The sequence below is a fragment of the Vanessa atalanta genome, chromosome 19 (assembly GCF_905147765.1).
Source record: "Vanessa atalanta chromosome 19, ilVanAtal1.2, whole genome shotgun sequence".
In the NCBI taxonomy this organism is placed as follows: Eukaryota; Metazoa; Arthropoda; class Insecta; order Lepidoptera; family Nymphalidae; genus Vanessa; species Vanessa atalanta.
In genome coordinates, this window is record NC_061889.1 from 4,978,386 (window position 1) to 5,000,002 (window position 21,617).

The window sequence follows — 21,617 nt, forward strand, 5'->3', positions numbered from 1 at the left end:
CGGAACCGTTATCAGACATATTCTAGCTGTAAAATAAAAGTTTGGTCTCGTAGCACTGTTGCTTAATCATGAATAACAAAGATAACCAAACCGATTAAAATAGATGGAATCGCAGTAAGTTCGATACAGGAAGACGACCGTTCGCCCCGGAGTTCTTTTCCCAAGTCAAGTGCATCTGCACGAGCATATTCCCAAACATCCATTATGTTAATAACTTAGTCAAGTTGGTTCTGGTATTTCACGCATCCCACTGTTGGGGTTTGGTGATGGCAGTTCCTAGGGCATTAGCCAAGTAAGCACTTCCCGTATCGACCTTACTCAAGTGTACTACTTGACGCATCCGATAATGGTAATGATTTTATCTTTGATTCTGCGATGAATATATACATATTAATTAAATTAAATAACATCCCGAAATAGCGGTGTAAATATACACCAGTTTTACAAGTAGATTTGTATGTATAAAGATAATATGAATAAGATTGTATCTACCCATATATTTAAATTCATTTTCCTACAATAATATTAAGTAGTTTTCGTAAAATATAATTAAAGAAAAATAAAAGGACGAAATGTTTTGCTTTTGCAACACATTGTTGAGAATTAAGAAATAGAACTTTTCCAGTTTCTGATGCTTAATTATAATTAAGTTTTTTTTGTATCCATAAGTATTTTTTTGTTATTTCTACGTAAAAATCCTATGTGTAGCAAAAGTAAGGCAACGCTATTTGTCAATGTCAAAATGAAGTATTTCATTCCGGCATGTCAGATGTCAATAGTTTTCAAGTTTTCACAATGTTTGGTTAGAAAAATTATAATGGACTAAACGATTTAAAATTTGTATCCCAAGTAAAGACTAGAACAATGTTTAGAAAAGGACTATTTCGAATATTTCAAACTGCTTATAAAACAAATAGCAAGAGAAATATTGTAAAAATACGGAATGTAACACCGATAACTTTAGGGCTTGTAACTACCGCTTTTTGCGACGATAAGTCTAAAGAATTTGAATTATCTTGGGATGCAGATAGCTTAGAACATGACTTTCTTATTCGACAAGCTACCACTATTAACGTCAACGCTGCAACACAATTGCTTACTGTTACTTTAGTTGCTATTCAAGACACTAGCGAAAGGTAAAACAACTAAATGTATTTCAATTCTTCTTGATTATTTTTAAATGAATACAATGATAAAAAGTTTATTTAATACTTTCAATATTACAGATTAAGAGAAGCTTTGACTTCAGAGATTTGTTTAGTAAAACAAGCTCTTGAGTGGGGAGACAATGGTACTCCACCGCATCATTGGGATCAGTTAGTAGCTGTCCGTGGCTCCTTATGTGATCTTAAACACAACCTACGAACACTTTTTAGTAAGTTTTTTTTATAGAATTAACCTGTTTTATTTAAAGCATAAGCAAGATATACTTCAATGTTATTCTTAAATTTATTTATATTGGCTTATATATGTTAGGTTATATGGACTATGCAGAAAAATTAGCAACTACTGCTGCAGAAATATCATACTTATCGGGGAACATAGTAGCTTCTGATGCTATATGTGAAAGAATTGATCATGCATGCAGGTATGAGAATAATAAAAAACATTTTTTTTTTTTATAAAAGGCTTTAATAAATTGTGATATATATATTTAAATCTACTTTTAAATCTTTTTATATTTCCCTTATAAATATAGAAGTAACCAAGCAAGATTAAAATAACAAATTGTACATTACAAACCTAAAAAATAATTTCATAACAGGTAAATCTAGAGTCAAGAGTATCAATTTTAAAATGTTTTATTTGAGTCAGTCCTGTAACAACCAGTTAGTGTAATCTTCAGTCAATATACTTAAAAAACACAATTGCTCCCAAAAATTTAACCAAATCTCAAACATATCACATAAATTATCATCGGCTATCATAGGAAGTGAATATTAGTCAAACAGATGTAACAGATACCAGCTGTAAGATAAAATAAAACAATTATTCAAACTCCTATAACAGCCAAACATTTTACATTTCTTATCAATAAAATTCCTCTAGACTTACATTCCAACAAAAATCACCTTATTAAACATTATAGTAATTAATTAGTCATTTAACACATTGAAGACAAAATATTTTATATTATACATTTATTGAATTATTTACAGACTGTTTTATATTTTCAGAGCTTGTAACACTCAAAAACAATTAACACATGAGTTGCAGCAAGAGAGCTTGGAGTTACAGCAGCAGGCCATTATAAGTGCACCCCACCTTGAAGAAAAATTGAAAACAGAATCACAAAATGATAAAAATAAAAATTTAAAAGAATAAAATATTTGACTAACAATTACAATAGAGTTCAAATAGATAAATTCATGTAAATATGAGTGATATTAGACAATAAGAATATAGGCACCTACAATAATATTTATTTTTGTTTTTATTTTGAACTCATCTATAATAATAGCATCATTATGGTAATGAGTTTTTTGCTACCTGTTGATGCAAAACTAGCCCTTTGGGGCTTATTGTTATCCCCACTCATGGCACTAACATTATGCTGAATTGGAGGGTTGAAAAGGAATATTAATAATTCCTAAAAAATATTGTTCTCTCCAATAAACAATATTTATTATAACATAAGGCTGGAGAGTTTATATGTTTCAATGCACTAATCTCAATTACCACATTTTTAAACCGCCAAATTGAAAACAATCTTTAATTGCATTTCATAATAAAAACTATAAATAAGATGTTATTAAAGATGTACTCATCATGTAAAACTTTTATGAAGACAGCTTATTACCACATTCTTTTGTAAAAATTATTTAAACATTTATTTTATTATTTGATGTTGGAGAAATACAAGTATAATAATCACCAATTTAAAATGTAGCATCCTTGTTGAGATGTGTCTCAATATCGACTCTGCATATTGGACAATGTTTGTTTGTGCTGAGCCATTGGTCCACACACTCCATGTGAAATAGATGCATACATGGTAAGCGTCTATAAAAATATAAAAAATAATTTAAAAATTAAACATAAATTATGATACAGTTGTAGCATGCATTCTTAACTATTCATAAAATGAATAAGCACAAGTTTTAATTAATGATTGAATTGAAAAAAAAACTGCTTCCGTTGTTCCATTCAATTATCGAGAAAATTCCTTTAAGTGTGGTTGTTGCATATGTTGGTTGACAATAAAGACTCACTGCCACATCATTTTCAGTTGTACTGCCTTGAAAGTACCTCTCAAATTCTATAGAAGCGCATCATTAGTATTTATCTAGGGACAGTAACATTAGATTCAATAAAAAAAAAAAAAAAAATCTTATACTAGGTACATCCAAATCTTGTACTAATTCTTGATTTCAGTTAGATTTGTTTGTTAAAGACAACGGAACGAAAATGTATTTATGCGTCTCCAAAATTGAAAACTATACTTATTGCAAACGAAAAGTAGTAAAAATATATAATTTTGTATTGTTTTAAAGTATTCCATTTACAAAAAACTTTCAATAGTATGTAATGAATAGGAGCACAGTACCTGCAGTCGGAGTCGACCTCGAAGACAGAGAGGCAGATGGTGCACTTCTCGTCCTGGTGGTGAGGCGCGGGGCGCGCGTAGTAGTGGCGGTACGTGTTGCGCTCGATGACCGCGCGGGAAGCGCCCCGCGCCGCGCGCCGCCCCTCCTCGCCCGCGCCCGCGCGCACGAGCGCCGACAGCGCGCCCGAGCCCTGCCACGACATCAGTATATTATGCTACGATGATACGATCAGAATTTTAAATTTTCATAAACAGTAGTAGTTGTTATTGACAATAATCTATACTGATATTATAAATGCGAAAGTAACTCTGTCTGTTATCTGTTCACGCTTAAACCGATTTAGATGAAGTTTGCCATGGAGATAGTTTGCTACGTCTATTGGCGTATTCAAAAAAAGACAACCCTCGTCGTTAAAATGTGGGTTACGGTTTGTGTGCTATTGGTAAAGATTTATAAATTACGCGGGGGTAAAGCCGCAGATTCGGCTAGTATTATATATATTCTAAATACGAATTTAATTCAATAATAAATAAAATTCTATATTTACTTACTGTGACTGATGGTTGAATGGAGATATGAAGATGCGGTGGCATTTGAAAGTAGTGATGCATGTGGTGATGTACATGCTGGCCATCTCTGAAAATATATTGTATTTATGTAAGTTTCACAATTTTATTTCATAGTTTATTGCTCAACACAGTAGACGAGCTTAAAACTAAAATAATTATCTACCAGTCAACCTAAGTATAGGAAATGGATTTTTTAGGCGTATAAAAAAATTATTACAAAATAAAATAATGATACAAAGTTCAATGGTAAACATTCTAAAATTGACCCAAAATTCCAAAATCATGTATATTAAAATAAAAAATAATAGTAGGTTTATTATAATTTTAAATGCTTTGTCTTAGGAGACAAAGCATTTAATTTAACAAATAGTGTTAAAACACTACAGCTGGGATAGGTCCCAGCTGGAGTATATTATCAGTCTAATGTATTTGTAAGGAAATATAAATACTTACAAGACCATAGGCGTAGCTGCTAGGTCATTGTGTTCGAGCTCATCGGGGAACTGAAAAATATTTAAGACCTTGTGATATCACGAATCCAAATCGCTATATTAAAATATAAAATGATAGCGAATATTAAATTCAATTCGATTTAATATATAAACTTATTACGGCTAGCATTGTAGTAGGTCTAGGCGAAATGTACGATGATGGCGGATAGAGAGAGAAACCCGAAGCTAAACCGCCCATGTCGCCCATTAGGCTGCGCCGTTGCACTTCCTGAACACAATAAATACATATGAAAACAATATACACAACACAGAATGACTAACTCATATACCTACATTACATAGTTATTTACAGCGATCTCATTGCTAAGTACATATACATATATACTGATCTTATGCGCTGCAGAGTTGAGACAAAATCAAATTAACGTTAAGATTGTGTGTAATACAAACAATATAAAACGATATATATAATATACAATATAAGATCTCTATGTGTAAAACTTACCAACATGTGTTGTTGTCGCTGCCAGAGCCGCTCGTGTACGAGATAGGGCGGAGCAATTGGCATGCCTTCCCGTCGACGTTCACCTACTAACATATTAAATACAATTTCAAAAAATTACGTCTTTCAATTTTATGTTTACCTAAATTGCGCGTCAAAAAACTAATAGATACCGACAACCCATAACTTTAATAATATAATGTCATCCTGGTCTAATTTCGGCCAGTTGCCAATCTCAAGAACTGGCCGAGGTGTCAAAAAAAAAAATAGTCCAATGGGGCGGTAATCATGTTATACGAAGGGAGGGAAATAAGTTAAGATCGACGACTTTACGGGTTTATACACTGCTCTGGCCCATTATTTTATTTCTTGAGAGAAACACCCTATAATATTGATCGGTCTTATCCGGTTCGAACCTGAAAACTGAGAATTTGCCACCTATAAAGCAGCCACTAAAGAGATGAAAATGCAATAATTGAACGAGAAATATTGAACTTACGATGCGCGTGCGGCGGCGTGGCGTGCGGGTGCGCGTGTGCGTGCGAGTGCGCGTGCGTGTGCGCGTGTGCGTGCGAGTGCGCGTGCGTGTGCGGGTGTGCGTGCGGCGCGCGAGCGTGCGGCGCGCAGCAACATCCGCGACACGCCACCATGCACCGCAATCTATGGACGTGACAGCGGCTCTAATTATTTCTTATTATTTCATTATTAACGACTAGTATTATAAAACAGCGATTAGACCCTAAATAACTCACACGGTTTAGCGATTTATTAATATCAATCGTTAAACCTTCTTTAGGTATTCAATAGGTAGTATATATTGTTATTGTTTATTAGTTCTAGAGACACTAAATATTACAGTAGGTAATCACTTTGAAATAATAATTATATAAATACAACAAATAGTGTTGTATCTTGAAATAGTTAGAACTATATGCAGTAACAGTGAAACAGATAAAGACAAAATAATACATGGGACAAGGATATAAATGAATGGAACTGGAAATCGAACCTCCTTTGATGCAGCAGATGGGGATGCGAGGGCACAGGCGGCGTGTGGTAGAGGGGCGGCTCGCGGTGCGGCACGGACTCGAACAGCGGGCGCGGGGAGCGCACGGCGCCCGCGGGCGGTTCCGTCGCTCCCTCCTCGCCCGACTGGGCGTTACGCCCCGGCGAATTCGTTAAGTCTACCACTTGTCTCTAAAAAATCAACAAAATATTCATCATATTAATATATGTATGACTATATTTGGGCTAAGATATTGTATAGTTTCATCTACCCACTATGATAGTCATAATAATTAAAACGGTTAAAAAATAACATTTTTAAAGTAATAATATCTTTACAAATGTATAAACCAGTATACATACATTTTGTTCTTCTTCTAAAACCTGAATGTCGTCATCAGAACTGGAGTCTGACACCCAGTCTAATTGCAAATCAGGTGCAGATAATACATTTCCAGTACTACCAGTGGATGCCTCAGAATTTTTCAGTGTATTTGCCTGAGACAACAAGATATATTCATTATAAAATAGACAATTATTATTATTTAAGTTACATAGTAATGCTTGTATGAAGTTCTTCATAAAATATAATTATTATAAAACTGTAATTATATTATTGTATATTAGTTTTTCCTGGCCAGAAAAGCAGGAGAAAAAAACATGCATCTTGTTTTTTTCAAATAGATGTATACTATTTTGTAAAATGGTATAATTAAGAAAATATAGGAACCTGATTATTATTTGTTTTTGCTGTTGTGTAATTTTCTGACTGTGGAATTCTTCCAGAACTAGTGCCCGGTTGAGGAGAAGAATCTTTAGCTCTTCGGTCAACTCCATCAATATCACGTTTTCTGGATACAGATTGAGGTTCTGATTTGACTTGGATAGAATCATTATTGCTACTACTTTGTTTGCTCCGCCGTGGACTTGATGTCCCGGGTTCTGATTTTACTGGAACCTGTTCCATTGATTCAACCTTTACTATTGCTGCTTGTGGCTGTCGGTTATTATTTTGACTTTGTTGTTCTATTACATTTTCCACTTTCACAATTGGCTGCAAACCAGGCTCTTCTTTAATGTTTGAGATTGGATTTGTTGAACCTGCTGGATTGTCATGAGCATTATGGAAAGTCCTATGATGATGGTGGTGGTGGTGATGGTGATGATGGTGTGACCCATTGTGATAGTTAAAGTAATTCGGGCTTGATCTGTGAGCCATGTTTTGATCTGCTTGTGTGAGGAACGAACATGTGTGCACATGGTTACTTCGACAAGTACAACTATGGGGAGTGCGAGAGACAGCAGGATTTTCTTGCTTCACTTGTATATTATGATGCTGAGGTAAATTCCCAAATGGTGGCCTTGGTGTAGTTTGTGCTTGATTTTGGTTACTTGGCCTATTTGCTTGATAGGTGTGTTCAGCTTGAGCTTGATTAGCAGTTACCCTGTTAGCCCGTGTTAACATCTCGGTTTGTTCTTGTGGTTCTCTTTTTACATCTACCCTTGTGCTTGAACTAGAACTGCTACCTCCAGGTCTTGAACTATTGCCCTGATCTCTATTTGAATTTGACACTTCTCTAGTGATATTACTGTCACATTGCTTTTTACTAGGTGTTGATAAATTGTCTTCCTCCTCTGAACTTACTTCTATTGTGTTAGGATTACTTTCATTTTCCTTTGATTGTTTTCTCCTTGGGGATATATTTAATTTACGACTTGGTCTTTCTAAATTATTTGCATGCCCTTGATTTCGACTTCCATTGCTAGGAAAGTGATTAAGAGAATCATTAACAGTGGACATATGTTCATATCCTATGTGTGTCATATTGGTATCTTGAATTTGTGGCTGATTAGATGAAAGTGTGTAGTTTATTGGTACATGACTCCTGTCTTCACCGAGTACAATCATATTGTTCGAGGGGTATGGGGCTACTATATACTCTGCAGTAGGTCTTACACTAGCATAGTGTATATAATTAGGGTAAAAATAGCCACTTTGTTGGTTAGCAGGTTTTGGTTGATAACGCATATTTAAATCATGAAGTCCTGGTCCATGTGAAATAGTACTATCTGGGTTATTCCTACCAAGACCATATTCAATAGAACTAGAACTGTCAGGCAAAGGTTGATATTCTTCAGGGACAGGAGTATATGCAGATACAGGATGGGATAAAGGTTGGATTGGTGAAGTGGAATTCACATAACTTGATGATATAGCATTTTTTGGTGTTGGTGCACTTCTTTCTGACATTACTTCAATAGGGACAGGCAAGACTTCTACTTCATCGTCACTTTCAGCAAATAATGGATCACATTCCATTTCCTCTGAAATATAACAAACAGAAATGAAGCAAAGTCAACATTACCATCAAAGACACCATATTTAGTAGAATTTACCATTCCGTAGTATATTATCAGAGGCCGGAGACGTATACACAGTATCTAAAATTGCAGCTATAGATGACGGCCCAGGAATATCCCACGCAGATGATGATTGTTCTCCGTCGTATGCCCTTTCAGTCATTTTTAGTTTCTTATTTAGTTATCATGTTGTTTATAATTATCCTTATTTATGTCAAATCTCACAAAAGAACTACACTTGACAACACAACATTCACATCAACTACAAGGGTACACAAATAAAATAAACTTAGTATGATACATTCTGTAGTGGTACAATAAATATATTTATGTTTCTTTCACTAAGTATAAAGCAAAATTAAATACATTAATACACCTGAAATAAATAATACGACATTACAAACAAAAATTTTAGATATTTTTCTGCGACCACAGATGTCAAATTATATATTTGAGAGTAGCAAGTTGTCTATGAATTTAAAATCAGTATAATTTTGTTGTTGCCTGTAAGTATATAATGTGGATATCTAATATTTCATAATATATAATCATTGAACATATATATCTAATATTAATTTCCCATAAGCTTAAGTTTATAATGGAAGTTATTCTTGGAATAAATCTTGGTGTTCTCAGAGGTTTTGTTCGTCAGGTGTCAAGTCGTCAACATGAACACTCTACCAGCATTGAAGATTACTTTTGTAACCTTTCATTGATTGATACTATTGGTAATCCTTACATTAATTTTTATTAGAAGGTCCAAAAAGTAAACTTTAGGAGAAACTTTTCTAGTTAGAATTTTTTCAATCGGTAAGGTACATTTCTATATTTCTTTTTCCCTTACAAATAACATTCAAAATTCAAGTGTTTAAACAAAGTAGCTAGTAAATGCTACTTAAAATGGAGAACATTTCTAAATTATCTATATTTCTGTAAGTTTCAACATCAGCTTGTTAACTTTTAATCTTACTACTGGTAAAAACATAAATGGTTATTTTTTACAACATAACTTATTCCATTTCATAACTTTTGCTAAGACCCAGCTGGCAGCACTGCACTCAGTCAGTCAACACTCAAGCTTTGAAGCTTGACTGCCATTCAAGTCTGAAGTCATTCTTGACACAATTTTTTTGTAACTTTTACTTTAAATTTATCGAGTCCTTTTGATTATTTGGTTTGTAGGAATGAGTTGAGAGAAATGAGTAAACAACACGAGAGTGCACACTGTGGTCTTTAAACACTCGATCTTTATAGTATTATTTGTGAATATGGTTGTAAGGTATAAGCAATAAGATTAGAAAAGATTAAAGAAGTCAAATAGAAGTACATGTTATGACATTGTATGTGACATGTGTAATGCAGTGTTTCTGACTTGTGAATCTTAGAAACAGCGAGTGATTGGACTGATAGTCAGTCTAATTACAATGGTATTGTAATTTACACTCATTTGTATTCTTTTACATACGAACTTTCGCCATTGCGGCTGACTTAGTTAATTGATATTTTAATATTTAAATTAAAGCTTATGTTTTTTAAAAATATTAAAAAAAATATGTCGTTATCATACCTGCCCTTTTATTTAAAAGGTGAAGTTGTAAAAGGTTTCGGAAGAGGATCAAAGGATTTAGGCTGTCCAACAGGCAAGTAGTATTATAAACATACAACAGATTTAATACTTGTAATAAAAGATAAAATAATCAACCTTTATTATAGTTAAATTATTTCAGTAAAGTAAATTTATTTATTACTTTTTAATATTTTTTTTCTTTATAGTACCATAATATGAATTGAAAAATTCTGAAATAAAGTTAGATTATTATTTCTGGTCATTCTTGGTCACTGATAGCCTGGTCTGTGAAAGACTGACTATAATTATATATGGCATGAACATGCAATTATTAAACCTACTTATATAATGTTTTTGAAATAAAACTCCCAAAAGCCTGTGCAATATATGATTTTTCATTTAAGATGTTCTTTGTGAGTTTGTTTTATTTGAAGCAGTCAAATATATTATTTTAAATTCTTTTTTAATTTGTTTTATATGTTATGTTTGTTTATATGAAAAAAGATTTTTATGCTATTTAACTGAAATGAAACAGTTGTACTAATATTGTTGAGAATAAATAATTTTACTACACTCTCCAGACTTGATTATTATCAGTACAGTTACATCTTAAACACATTTTTGTTAAGATATGTTTTTATGTAAATGTGGAATCCTAATGAAGATCTTACTTAAAAACTTTACATAATTACAAGTTTAAAATATTTTTAATAAATATATATACATAAATACATACTTTTGTGTTTCAAATTGATTATTATCTGGGTTTCAAAATGCACCTTAATGATTATCTAACTAATCACTTACTGGCTTATCAAAACTTGTTGAAACACAAATGTTCCATCTACACTTTGGAAACTATCTACTTGTAACATTTGTTCTAATTTTCGCTTTATTTCATTTTTTTTAAAGTGCAAATTATTTTTATATTTTTGTAATTATTGTGATAGTACTATTATATATGTGAGATGAAGAGTGACTGAGCCTTGTGCAACGATAAACATACAGAATTAGCATTATGCAATAAGTTCTCATGAATTTGACTCCACACCTCCAACCAAATCTTGGTAACTGTGATTGATAAAAATATTAAAATTATTCATTTAATTTTACAAGTCACACTCCAATGTCGACGAAAAAACCTAGCTAAGACACATTTGTCAGTTTAACCTATTAAGGTTTACATCCTATTTATTGATAATAAATTCTGCTATATTAAAAGTGTGTGCTTGCAGTCCATGTAAGCTTCAATATCCTTGATTTCCCTTAGTGAATAAGAATCTTTGGGCGATAAAAATACAATGGCTGTGTCCCTGGTGCCCATGTGTGGGAATAATTATTTCCAAATTGTAACGCATGGAAGACCGATTTTGAGAACATCATCCTCATCAACATGAAGTTGTAAATTGGGACCCTATCGGCATATCAGAGGTTCGTCGACAAGGCTAACATCACTTTGATTACGTACGGATGAATAAATATATAAGAATAAATTATCAGAAAAACAAAATAAATAGAATATAGCATCTGAGAGACGAAATAGATTGAAAGATTCTGAGGATCCCTGAGGTTTTATACAATATGTAATATCTGAATTTTTTTTATTTTAAATAAGTAAGATATGTTTTTTAAGCAAGAATATGGTGGAAGTTTTAGTAATATTGTGAAAAATCTGATAAGAAAGCCTTTCGACGCACTTTGTTGCCTTCAAATGCACTCCTTAACAATATAAACAAGATGTTGTCTCTCTTTTCACAGCGGTCTCCGCGTTTAAAATATATGATTTTGAACCGGCAGTCGATATGTCCATGCCTGCAATAGGTAATGCAACCTGTACACAAAATGTCAACACCTAATCTTCCCTTTAGGCCTAAAATATCAAGAAACGCTTAAATACGTATCTACAGATTTTTAATCAGTAGCCCAAAAATAAAGTTTCATGCTTCTAACTTCAATAATGACGATCTTCCAGACCATCCTATATGCGAAATGTCTACCCAATTTCTCACCTTAGGCGTAAAATATCCAAAAACGCGAAATGCGAATCAAATATTTATCAATCGGTGGCCAAAACTAAAATTTCATGCTTCTAACTTTAAAAATGACAGACTTTCAAACTTGTATACGAAATGTCAAACCCTATTTCTCCCCTTAGAGGTAGGATATGTAGAAACACTTAAATACGTATTTAATCATTTTTAATCAGTATCTCAAAAATACAGTTTCATATTTTTAGCTTAAAAAATGACGACGTCCATAATAATTTTCAACCATTATTTCACCTCCTTAGTGGTAGAATATCAAAAAACACATAAATACGAATTTACTCCTTTTTAATCAGTGTCCCAAAAATAAAGTTTCATGTTTCTAACTTTAAACATTACGGACTTCCATACAAACGTTCAAACCCTATTTCACCCCTTTAGAGGTAGAATTTCCAAAATTCGCTCCTTAGTGGGTGTCATGATATGTTAGTTTATAAGTGTACAATACAGCCTAAAATATAAGTTTTATGCTTCTAGTTCTAAAAATGATAATACTTTCAACAACTTACAACCTTTCATCCCCCTTTTCAAACCTTTACAACATTTTTTCCAATTAAAAAGTAGTCTAATGTCCTTTCTCAGGCTCTAAACTATTTGTGTACCAAATTTCATTTAAATCGGTCCAGTAGTTTTTTCGTGAAAGCGAGACAGACAGAGTTACTTTTGCATTTATAATATTAAGTATGGAAGTATGGATTTATTCTACAACCATCTTATAGATTGTTGTAGAATAAAAATTTAAGTAAAACTAATAAAATGAAAGAAGAAATAAATGATCGAATATCTCTAACATGTGTCAATTCCAAATTTCTTCTTTTTCCCCTTTTTTTTAAATCATGATGCGTCGTCACATTTAATGAAAGTAACCTCGTAATTGATTAGTTAACGTAGCAAAATGCTATGGAAAAACTTACCAGTGTTTTTATTCTAGGCATTGCGTTAGTTACTTAGTAACATATTTATAATGCACTATTATCACTCACATTGTTGTTATATGGTCATGAAATAAGGTCATCTTAGAAATAGACTGTTCTAATCCATGTTATAAAGATTATTGCTAAACATCATTCATATCAGATCTGTTGTAACACAATGGTGGTAAAAAATTGTAAATAATCAAGTTATTTTAATGTCTTTTTTCTTAAATGATAAATAATCGTTTTAATTAAAAATAATTTAATTATTTTATATATATTTTATTAATATTGTAATGTAGAAAGCTTGCATGTAATAACACAACAAGGTATTTATACTATTAATAATAAATAATATACTTGATTATAATAATATTTAGTATATTTTTGTGAACGGCTACCTAAAAAAAATCGTATAGAACAGATTTATGTAAAAATAGCATCTTTAAGTCACGTGACTTTAAACACAAGCCGTGTTGTATGACGTCCTACTGAAGCAATGCTGTTCTAACACAATCAGTGTTTGACCCAGTTTTATTGACATTTGCTTAGTTTTATACATCTATGATAATGTTAGTTAATGTCCGGCCGCTCAGAAAATGTAAGATTGAAGCTGCGAAAAAAATGCCGATAAATAATTTTAAAAGCGTCACTCAAAATTAATCAAATTTGAAAAGCTGTTGCAGCTAGAGGGTGAAATTGAAAAGTAGAAAGTAATTAGAGGAAGAAAGCTATTTTAAAAATTTTCTATTAATCAAATTCATAACTCCTACTTGTTACTTTCAAGTAATACCCTCTAGCTTAAGTAGCGTTATTTCGGAAATTTATGGGTCCTTAATTTTGAAAGACCCATTTGAGATTGTTGATACTTATACACTAGATATTAAGATTGAAATATACCAAGAATGGAATTATTATGATTGGAAATTGCCACTAACCTAGATTTTTGTTTTGCCGAAATTGACAACGTTTATTAATTATTAAGCTATAATGTAAATATTTATATTCATTATCGTTTTATTTGTTGATTCACTCGATACTTCGTTTGTGGTTAATATTTACGTATAATTTGGCATTAAATAAGGTAAAGTCACCTACGATTGCGCTGGACCTCGTGTATTGTGCAATTTGGTACTTTGGTACTAAATACTCATGTTAATAGAGAAGTACAAGTTGATAATGTTCCTTCATTTTTGTTGAAGACGGAATTTACTTTATCACGTTATTAAATTATTTACTAGTAGTATTTTTTGTTAGAATCCAGTATTGATAAATAAGGTTCTATGCTCTATTTTGATAATATTTTATATAGGTAGCTGAAAGTACTCTTAAAAATTCAAAATATTTTTGGGCCTTTTCATTTAAATTAAAAAATTGGTATTTTTACCTATATATATTCAGATGAGCGAAACGACCTTTTCAAAAGTTTAGTCGAGTATCCTTTCCTTAAACAAAATATAGAGTACCTTTTACATAATTTATGTTTTTATTTTCTTTTATTTTCAGCTAATTATCCCAGGGACATAGCAAAATTATTACCACAAGATGTAAAGCCAGGTGTATACTATGGATGGGCGAAGGTAGACTCAGAGCCAGTTCAAAAGATGGTAGTAAATATTGGATGGTGTCCCTTCTATCAGAATAAGGAGCTGTCCATTGTAAGTTCCCAACCACCTTTTATGCCTGTAATAATAAGAACACTCTACGTTCTGTAGTCTGTAATGTAATAATGAAAACCCCTTTCAAATCGGTCATAGATCAGTTTTGAGAAAATCAAGGTAATACAAATTTCGAAAAGTTGAACAGAGAACTTCCTTTTTTGAAAAATAAGAGTATTGCTAGCCTAAATTAAATGGGACCGGAGTGCTTTCGGATGATTGAAGTTAGGTTTTAACACAATTTATAAAATTTTCAACTTTTTTTCCCCTTAACATACCTTTTTCTTTAATGTATTTCCAATGGCATTAACAATCTATCACACGTCGGTCAAGTTTTTCTTTTGTGATTCTGTGATGAGGGACTGACAAAAAAATGTTTGATTGAAACTTTTTGTTTGTGTTGTTGCTAAGTTGTTGTGTTTTTTAAGTCCGAAATGATCAGAAATCCAGGTTCCCAAATAGATGGTCACAAATAAAGTGATAATTGCAAATTAAATTAACGCGTGGTAAATATAAGTCGGAAGTGTTGTACTTTGCTTCCGAGTATTTTTTGCCTTTTCGTCTCGCTAGAGGCTGCCTTTCCGAAATGGTGGTATAGTTAAAATATTGACGATTCAAAAATGCTTTATTGTAAAAGTTTTCTTGAATAGAATACATTTGATGCTTGTCGTTTAAAAAAAAGCACGGGATCAAAATCTTATTCTACCCATGAGGCATTGGGATGGGTAGTACTTTATAATAGTTTAATATATACGCTAATAGTTAAAACAGAAATAACTTATCGTGAGTAATTCAAGTGTTTTACTAAAATATACTACTGATAGCGTAAATGGAGCATTACATTTTGAATTACTTAAGTGGTATCGATATGATGGGGCTTTGGTATTATTGCTATTATATATATATTAATTAAAAAACGCTTCAGAAGAGCGCAGTGATCTATAAAGTCAGAAGGTATAGCCTATTTCAATTTCGAAGGAAAAACAATAAACAAGATTTACTAATAACTCTAACTATATTGTGCACTAATACGAGTTTATGATATAGTTTATTTTTATTTATAATATAAAACTATTACACTTAACTACTTTTATTTTCCTTCCAAAATTCCAAAAAAAACACCATTTTTTGCAAATCCATAGTAAATATCAAAGAGTAATCAAGCTCTCGACCCATTATATCGCGTCAAATGGTGTTTATTTGGCTTTTCTCCTCTTATGGTTGAAATAGAGTATAAGGAGAAGTATTTCATATAGGCCTTTCCCCGAAAAACTGTCCACTGAAATATATGAAATAAGGATTCCATAAATTGCCAGTATGGCGCCACTGTAGTAAGAGGGTATTTACCTGCAATGAATGTATGTTACACAAATTAATTTGAAAATAACGCCTTTTTAAGGCAGATTTCTCACTGCGATCGGGAATAAGCACTGAGATCGGCCTAATAAATTTGTCTTGAAAATAAATATTTTGTAATAATATGGAGAAGGAAGGTTAGCCTTGGAAAGCATTAAGTATGTAAAGTTGTTAGTCCAGGTATGCCTGATTTCTCTTTCAAAATCCGTTAAGCCATTGATGCACATGATGGAAACATAGTAATAATACACACAGAGGCGGAGCAAGACCAAAATTTTATGTGCAAGATAAATTCTGTAAGACCGCGTGGTAGGTATTGAAAGAGGCATCATATAAAAAAATACCGATACAATGCCGCAGTAATTTGCTTTATTTTATTTTTGAAAATATGAATATAGGTGATATACAACAAAATCATCGGTGACATTTATTTCGTATTTTAATTCGTTATATGTTTACGATGTTTTATTTTTTAATAGTCAATAGATTTTCCCAAATTTTGAGGGTGCGAGGCCCATTTGATTTTGTAAAGAAGTTGTTTTTGCTAAGTCTTGTATATTTATAAATTATCTAAAATAGCCAGTTGTTACATATAATTGCTAATTAGTGTTCATCATTTACTACTTAAAACCTATAAATTAAGTATTTTTATTTAAATACAATTCTACATTTTCAGGAAACCCATGTAATGCATGACTTCGGAAGAGACTTCTATGGTTCTACCTTAAAAATATGTATCGTTGGATATCTAAGACCCGAAAAAAACTTTAAATCCTTAGACGAATTAATAGCAGCCATTGAACAAGATATAGAAAATGCTCAAGCAGCTCTCGACCTGCCAGACTCAATCAAGTTAAAAGATGAATCATTTTTTTCTGATCAATGATTAAAACTGTGTCATATTTTTTTTTACGTTTTGTAGCACAATTTTGTTACTTTAACTGTTTTACGTAGTAAATCTGTTATCTTGTAGTAAACCAAAAATTTACATTGTTTTATTTGTTATTGACATTGTTCAACTATTTATATAACCAGTATCTTCAGAGATAATATAAAATATATATGTTATACATTTAGGGTATTGCAATAAATGATAAATTGCCTGCAGGGAATTCCAATATGTGATATTTTTGTATGCTGTATTGTAAATAAATGATATATTTATTATTTTTAGTGTTTTGTTGAATTACCACAATAATAAAATTGTCTTTACAGGCCGTTTACATAAAGAATAATAAACTATTAATGTTCCTTAATTTAACATGACTAAAAATATTTTTACTCTTTCAATTTATAAAAACTCTATAATGTGTACAGATTTAGGTAGTAAGGTAGTGAGGGTAAATTTTAGGAAAGCTTATACAGGCCTAGGGCAACCAAGGATTATTCTACCAATGCCGGTGGATCCAGATGGGAAAGATTCTCACCAGGCGTTGCGTCACGAAGTTTTCCTTCCACTCCAAGCAAGAGATGTTATTATAAACACAAATTACAAACACTAGTCCAGATGCACTTGCACAGCTTTAAACTCACCATCCTCTAGTGATACCTGTTATAAAATTTAATGGCTAGTTTCAGAGATGAAAATTACTTAAATAAACCTTTCATTTAAAGTTTAATATTAAGGAGTTATTTTGCCTCTTGCACAAAGAACATGTTTTTTTTTTAGCATTAGCAGCCTGTAAATTTTCCCACTGCTGGGCTAAGGGCTTCCTCTCCCTTTGAGGAGGTTTGGAGCATATTCCGCCACGCTGCTCCAATGCGGGTTGGCGGAATACACATGTGGCAGAATTTCGTTGAAATTAGATACATGCAGGTTTCCTCACGATGTTTTCCTTCACCGCCGAGCACGAGATGAATTATAAACACAAATTAAGCACATTAAAATTCAGTGTTGCCTGCCTGGGTTTGAACCCGAAATCATCGGTTAAGATGCACGCGTTCTAACCACTGGGCCATCTCGGCTCAACCAAACAATATTTCAATTTAGTTTAAAATTCGGTAGTCGGATTTGACTCAAGTATTAAACTTAAGGTCTCTTAGACTTGTCCAATAAAAGCTTTTAAATATATACAATAAAAATATTCATAATATATCAATAGTTAAGTCATATTACAAACAATAATTTCACTAGTTATTTCAAAATTGTGCAATACTTCAAATGTATTTAATTATTTAAGATACTAGCAGGTATAGTTGCCGAACATCAAAATAATAGAAAGTTGTATTTGGATAAAAAAGAAAACAATGTAACAAAACTGGCTAAAAAAATTCGATTTTTAGGCAATGGATTGTTTACTGTTAAAGATGTCACTGTCCTATGTTGCCTTTCTATCAATGTAAGTTGAACCAAAAAAAAACCATTGGCAAAAATGATACATATTATATAGTTAAATATATAAATTATTGTGAATTATATAAAATAGTACAAAAATACTATTTCAAATTGAATATATCTATATAAATAAAAGAAGATACCCTTTGAAAAAGCCTTTATTTGTAATGCTTTAACAAATCCAATGAATAAGAAAAATATCACTCATTCATACAATTGGAAATAAAAATGCAAATCTTAAATTAGGGCTCTCTCTCCAGGTTAAATTAGTGTTGTTTTCTTCTAAATGAACATCCTGAAAAAAAGGAAGTAATATTAATTTAAAATCAAATAAATATTTATAATATTAATAAATATTCTGAAAGTATAATTTCTAATAACTACTACAAAATTTGGTATTCTTAACAAGTAGAAAAATTTAATGGTTATTAAAATAAGCTATAAACAGTGATTTCAAGTAGTATTCTCTATTTATAGATATCAAAATTTAGAGTAAAATTATAAGTTAACAGAAATAATTATAAACACATGACATGATAAATTTAAAACTAGCAGTTTGATTTCGATACATTTGTACTATCAATTAAAATTATTCTCAATTCTATATTTAATACTTTTTTTTATACAGTTCCCCCTTAATTTGCTTGAAACTTTTAATAATTGTTTTTATATAGACATTGTTAAAAATGAATAGTTAACATTGAAAATACATAGTATATACATTCTAATTGGTGAAAAATATTTAAAATGTTTTGAGGACCTAGAATTTATAGTAATGTTATTGTTATAATATGAAATGTGTTTATTTCTAACATCATGCTGTAAAACCATACTGTATAAAGTTTCTAATAAGTATCTATTAATAAATAAATAGTAACTTATTTATCTATCAACTGTATTTGGCAAGCTTTGTTTGAAATGTTTTATAACATATAGATTTGAATTACAAAAAGATACATGTGACCCTCTTCTTATAAGTGGTTCTGGTGTATCATAATGATATATTCAACAAACAAATTTCAAACAATATAATAGGAAAAAGATAGCACTAAGTCGGAAATTTGAGCCTGTTGTTAGGTTTCATTAAATCATAATATCATTTTTTGATTATATTCTATGTAGGTATAAATTTTTTACTACATTGATAAGTATGTGATTCATCTGTATCCAAAACAATTGCACAAGTTATTGCAATGTATTATGAAATTAAATTTATTGCAATGTTTTTCAATATCTATAAAAATACTAACAATTTAATGTTTGAAAGCTGAAACAAAGGTATTACAATCCTAAAACAAATTTATGCACTTAAAATACAAGTATAACAAGTTTAATGCAACAACACTAGAAATGCTTACTAAAATTGACTCATCAGCTACTAAGGACTTGATTACAAGACATTATCATGAGTTAAATCTTATGAACTGTAAATATTTCCTATACCATTAATATCAAACTCTGATTTCAACTGGTGGTCAAATCATTTAAATGGAGTGCTATGTAGATATAATGTAAAGGGCAATTAGAAAGGTCGACTATTAAAAAGTTTACACACCTTCAGTTAATCTGGCGCGACCTCCAGTGGGCTGACAAAGAATTGTGGAACATCCTGCACATACGACGACTCTTTGCGCGTGACTGAATACCGTTGTGATTTTGTAACATCCTGGGCATTTGACGTCCATAAAATATGAGTTTGGATGTGGCACTAGCCTTTTGAGCTTGTGCTTCCTCCTCTCAGACGCAGGCGAAGGGTGCAATAAGTCAATTGCGAGCTGAAATGCACCATGTTTAGGTTAGTTTCACGCCTTCACTACACCAAACTTACATTTATAGAATCGAACATATATTTGAATAACGTAGTATTTGAGGTGAGAATTCACAAACACTATCGTTGATTAAGGTTAATTCATAGAAAGACATAGTTTTGTGTCAGATAACTGAGACGTCAAATAATGCCATGTGTGTATCTTGTTTTGAACGCAATTCTGATTTTCTATGGTATTAACACAACTTCTTCGAAAGCGTATAACATTAACAAAATCCAAATATCACTTAATTTTATCACTAAAGCATTTTTCTGAGAACAAATTTATAAAAATACACACCGGCATGGTTTCAGCTTCGATGCAGAACCGGAAAAGGAAAGACGATAAATGTATCAAAGACAAGACAAGAGATTCCATAAATAAGAAGGATTAGGTTGCGTTCATTTTTATGGCTAATATATTTCGCATTGGACAATCATTACATTAACTTCATTAAATTGTTTTAAAACTGTAATTTAATTTAAAATTAAAGAAAAATTATTTAAATAGTATTTAAACCTGGTTGTCATATATAGTTATGATCTTTTTTTGATCGTTGACATTGACGTTTTGAATTCTCTACAATGTAATTTAAATTTGAAATTGACACTTGACACTTGTAATTTGTAGTTGTGCTGTTGTTGCCTTGTTGCTTGTAGTTATTTTTCGTTTAACTATAGATTAAATAATAATATAAGATTGAAAAATGGCTGATGAGGAGTATGATGGTGAGGATGCGGGAGCTGATTATGACGACATTGCGGAGGAAGATAATAATATTGAAGAAGTAGAGGAACAAGAGGAGGATGGTTACAACGTGCAATGTTTAGCCCCAGGACAAGCCGGCGGTGGAGTAGAGAAATCAAAGAGAATAACCACACGATACATGACTAAATACGAAAGAGCTAGGGTTCTAGGTAAACTAGCATTATAGTTTAGCTGATTTTCATTCAACTTTTTTTTATAATTATAACCTCTATAATCACTATGCATTATTTATTTTTAGGGACTAGAGCCTTGCAAATAGCAATGTGCGCACCTGTCATGGTTGAATTGGAGGGAGAGACTGACCCACTTCAGATTGCTATGAAAGAACTGAAGCAACGTAAAATTCCTATCATCATTCGCAGATATCTCCCAGACCATTCTTATGAAGATTGGAGTATAGATGAATTAATTATTATTGACCATTAGATTTAAATCCATAAAATAACGGTTATTTATGCTAAGCTGAAGTACATCTAATATGATGTAAATTTCTATTATAATTAAATGCTATAATTGGATTGTGATGTTAATCTCGAACCACACTGTAACATTTAAATTTAGTATTTACTTTTAAAAACCTCAAATGTAAATGTTCAATATATGAAAATGTAAAATTATGAATAAGATTAAAGAGTAAGTTTTATTTTTCTAATCTAGGAATAAAGACATTTGAATAAAAATAAGGACTTTTGATATAACAACATTCAAAAAACTGTAACATTATGTTAA

General features: G+C 31.5%; 5 protein-coding genes across 7 annotated transcripts; 3 read left to right on the forward strand and 2 right to left on the reverse strand.

Annotated features, from left to right (window-relative positions):
- The first annotated feature begins 771 nt into the window (after positions 1–771).
- Positions 772–2,421, forward strand: LOC125071606. Its single transcript, XM_047681931.1, has 4 exons — positions 772–1,136; positions 1,227–1,375; positions 1,477–1,588; positions 2,178–2,421. Exons 1-4 carry the CDS (start codon positions 865–867, stop codon positions 2,323–2,325), a joined length of 681 nt encoding a protein of 226 aa, XP_047537887.1. The 5' UTR covers positions 772–864; the 3' UTR covers positions 2,326–2,421.
- LOC125071604 (E3 ubiquitin-protein ligase Arkadia-like) lies at positions 1,688–8,852 on the reverse strand. 3 transcript variants are annotated; one of them, XM_047681930.1, is made up of 13 exons: positions 8,474–8,852; positions 6,807–8,401; positions 6,440–6,574; positions 6,081–6,268; positions 5,664–5,731; positions 5,571–5,633; positions 5,075–5,157; positions 4,730–4,837; positions 4,571–4,620; positions 4,100–4,184; positions 3,548–3,738; positions 2,876–3,003; positions 1,688–2,265 (listed from the first exon to the last, which is right to left on the reverse strand). In XM_047681930.1, the coding sequence occupies exons 1-12, from the start codon at positions 8,598–8,600 to the stop codon at positions 2,880–2,882; spliced, it is 2,817 nt and encodes a 938-aa protein (XP_047537886.1). In that variant the 5' UTR covers positions 8,601–8,852; the 3' UTR covers positions 1,688–2,265; positions 2,876–2,879. The 3 variants fall into 3 exon arrangements, with proteins under 3 accessions (XP_047537886.1, XP_047537885.1, XP_047537884.1); XM_047681929.1 differs by having other exon boundaries at positions 5,075–5,160; positions 8,474–8,851; XM_047681928.1 differs by having other exon boundaries at positions 1,689–2,265; positions 5,075–5,160; positions 5,571–5,731; positions 8,474–8,851.
- Positions 8,853–9,517: 665 nt separating this feature from the next.
- Positions 9,518–17,144, forward strand: LOC125071607 (putative riboflavin kinase). Its single transcript, XM_047681933.1, has 3 exons — positions 9,518–10,077; positions 14,470–14,621; positions 16,654–17,144. The coding sequence occupies exons 1-3, from the start codon at positions 9,963–9,965 to the stop codon at positions 16,861–16,863; spliced, it is 477 nt and encodes a 158-aa protein (XP_047537889.1). The 5' UTR covers positions 9,518–9,962; the 3' UTR covers positions 16,864–17,144.
- A 1,310-nt stretch (positions 17,145–18,454) lies between these two features.
- LOC125071608 (40S ribosomal protein S27) lies at positions 18,455–20,488 on the reverse strand. The gene is made up of 3 exons (XM_047681934.1): positions 20,421–20,488; positions 19,868–20,087; positions 18,455–18,607 (listed from the first exon to the last, which is right to left on the reverse strand). The coding sequence occupies exons 1-3, from the start codon at positions 20,424–20,426 to the stop codon at positions 18,579–18,581; spliced, it is 255 nt and encodes an 84-aa protein (XP_047537890.1). The 5' UTR covers positions 20,427–20,488; the 3' UTR covers positions 18,455–18,578.
- A 254-nt stretch (positions 20,489–20,742) lies between these two features.
- Positions 20,743–21,502, forward strand: LOC125071373 (DNA-directed RNA polymerases I, II, and III subunit RPABC2). The gene is made up of 2 exons (XM_047681591.1): positions 20,743–21,037; positions 21,127–21,502. The coding sequence occupies exons 1-2, from the start codon at positions 20,827–20,829 to the stop codon at positions 21,312–21,314; spliced, it is 399 nt and encodes a 132-aa protein (XP_047537547.1). The 5' UTR covers positions 20,743–20,826; the 3' UTR covers positions 21,315–21,502.
- Positions 21,503–21,617: the final 115 nt, after the last annotated feature.

What these genes read in the sequence shown, in the direction of transcription:
- LOC125071608 (XM_047681934.1), bottom strand. An exon ending in TCGCGCCAGATTAACTGAAG is followed by an intron (nt 18,608 to 19,867) that starts GTGTGTAAACTT and finishes CCTTTTTTTCAG; the next exon opens with GATGTTCATTTAGAAGAAAA.
- LOC125071606 (XM_047681931.1), top strand. Translation starts at nt 865, where the DNA reads ATGTTTAGAAAAGGACTATTTCGAATATTTCAAACTGCTTATAAAACA. An exon ending in ATTCAAGACACTAGCGAAAG is followed by an intron (nt 1,137 to 1,226) that starts GTAAAACAACTA and finishes TCAATATTACAG; the next exon opens with ATTAAGAGAAGCTTTGACTT. An exon ending in AGAATTGATCATGCATGCAG is followed by an intron (nt 1,589 to 2,177) that starts GTATGAGAATAA and finishes TTATATTTTCAG; the next exon opens with AGCTTGTAACACTCAAAAAC.
- LOC125071604 (XM_047681928.1), bottom strand. Translation starts at nt 8,600, where the DNA reads ATGACTGAAAGGGCATACGACGGAGAACAATCATCATCTGCGTGGGAT. An exon ending in GCAGCTACGCCTATGGTCTT is followed by an intron (nt 4,185 to 4,570) that starts GTAAGTATTTAT and finishes ATATATTTTCAG; the next exon opens with AGATGGCCAGCATGTACATC. An exon ending in GAGGTCGACTCCGACTGCAG is followed by an intron (nt 3,004 to 3,547) that starts GTACTGTGCTCC and finishes ATATTTTTATAG; the next exon opens with ACGCTTACCATGTATGCATC.
- LOC125071607 (XM_047681933.1), top strand. Translation starts at nt 9,963, where the DNA reads ATGTTTTTTAAAAATATTAAAAAAAATATGTCGTTATCATACCTGCCC. An exon ending in GGATTTAGGCTGTCCAACAG is followed by an intron (nt 10,078 to 14,469) that starts GCAAGTAGTATT and finishes TTTTATTTTCAG; the next exon opens with CTAATTATCCCAGGGACATA. An exon ending in AGAATAAGGAGCTGTCCATT is followed by an intron (nt 14,622 to 16,653) that starts GTAAGTTCCCAA and finishes CTACATTTTCAG; the next exon opens with GAAACCCATGTAATGCATGA.
- LOC125071373 (XM_047681591.1), top strand. Translation starts at nt 20,827, where the DNA reads ATGGCTGATGAGGAGTATGATGGTGAGGATGCGGGAGCTGATTATGAC. An exon ending in CGAAAGAGCTAGGGTTCTAG is followed by an intron (nt 21,038 to 21,126) that starts GTAAACTAGCAT and finishes ATTTATTTTTAG; the next exon opens with GGACTAGAGCCTTGCAAATA.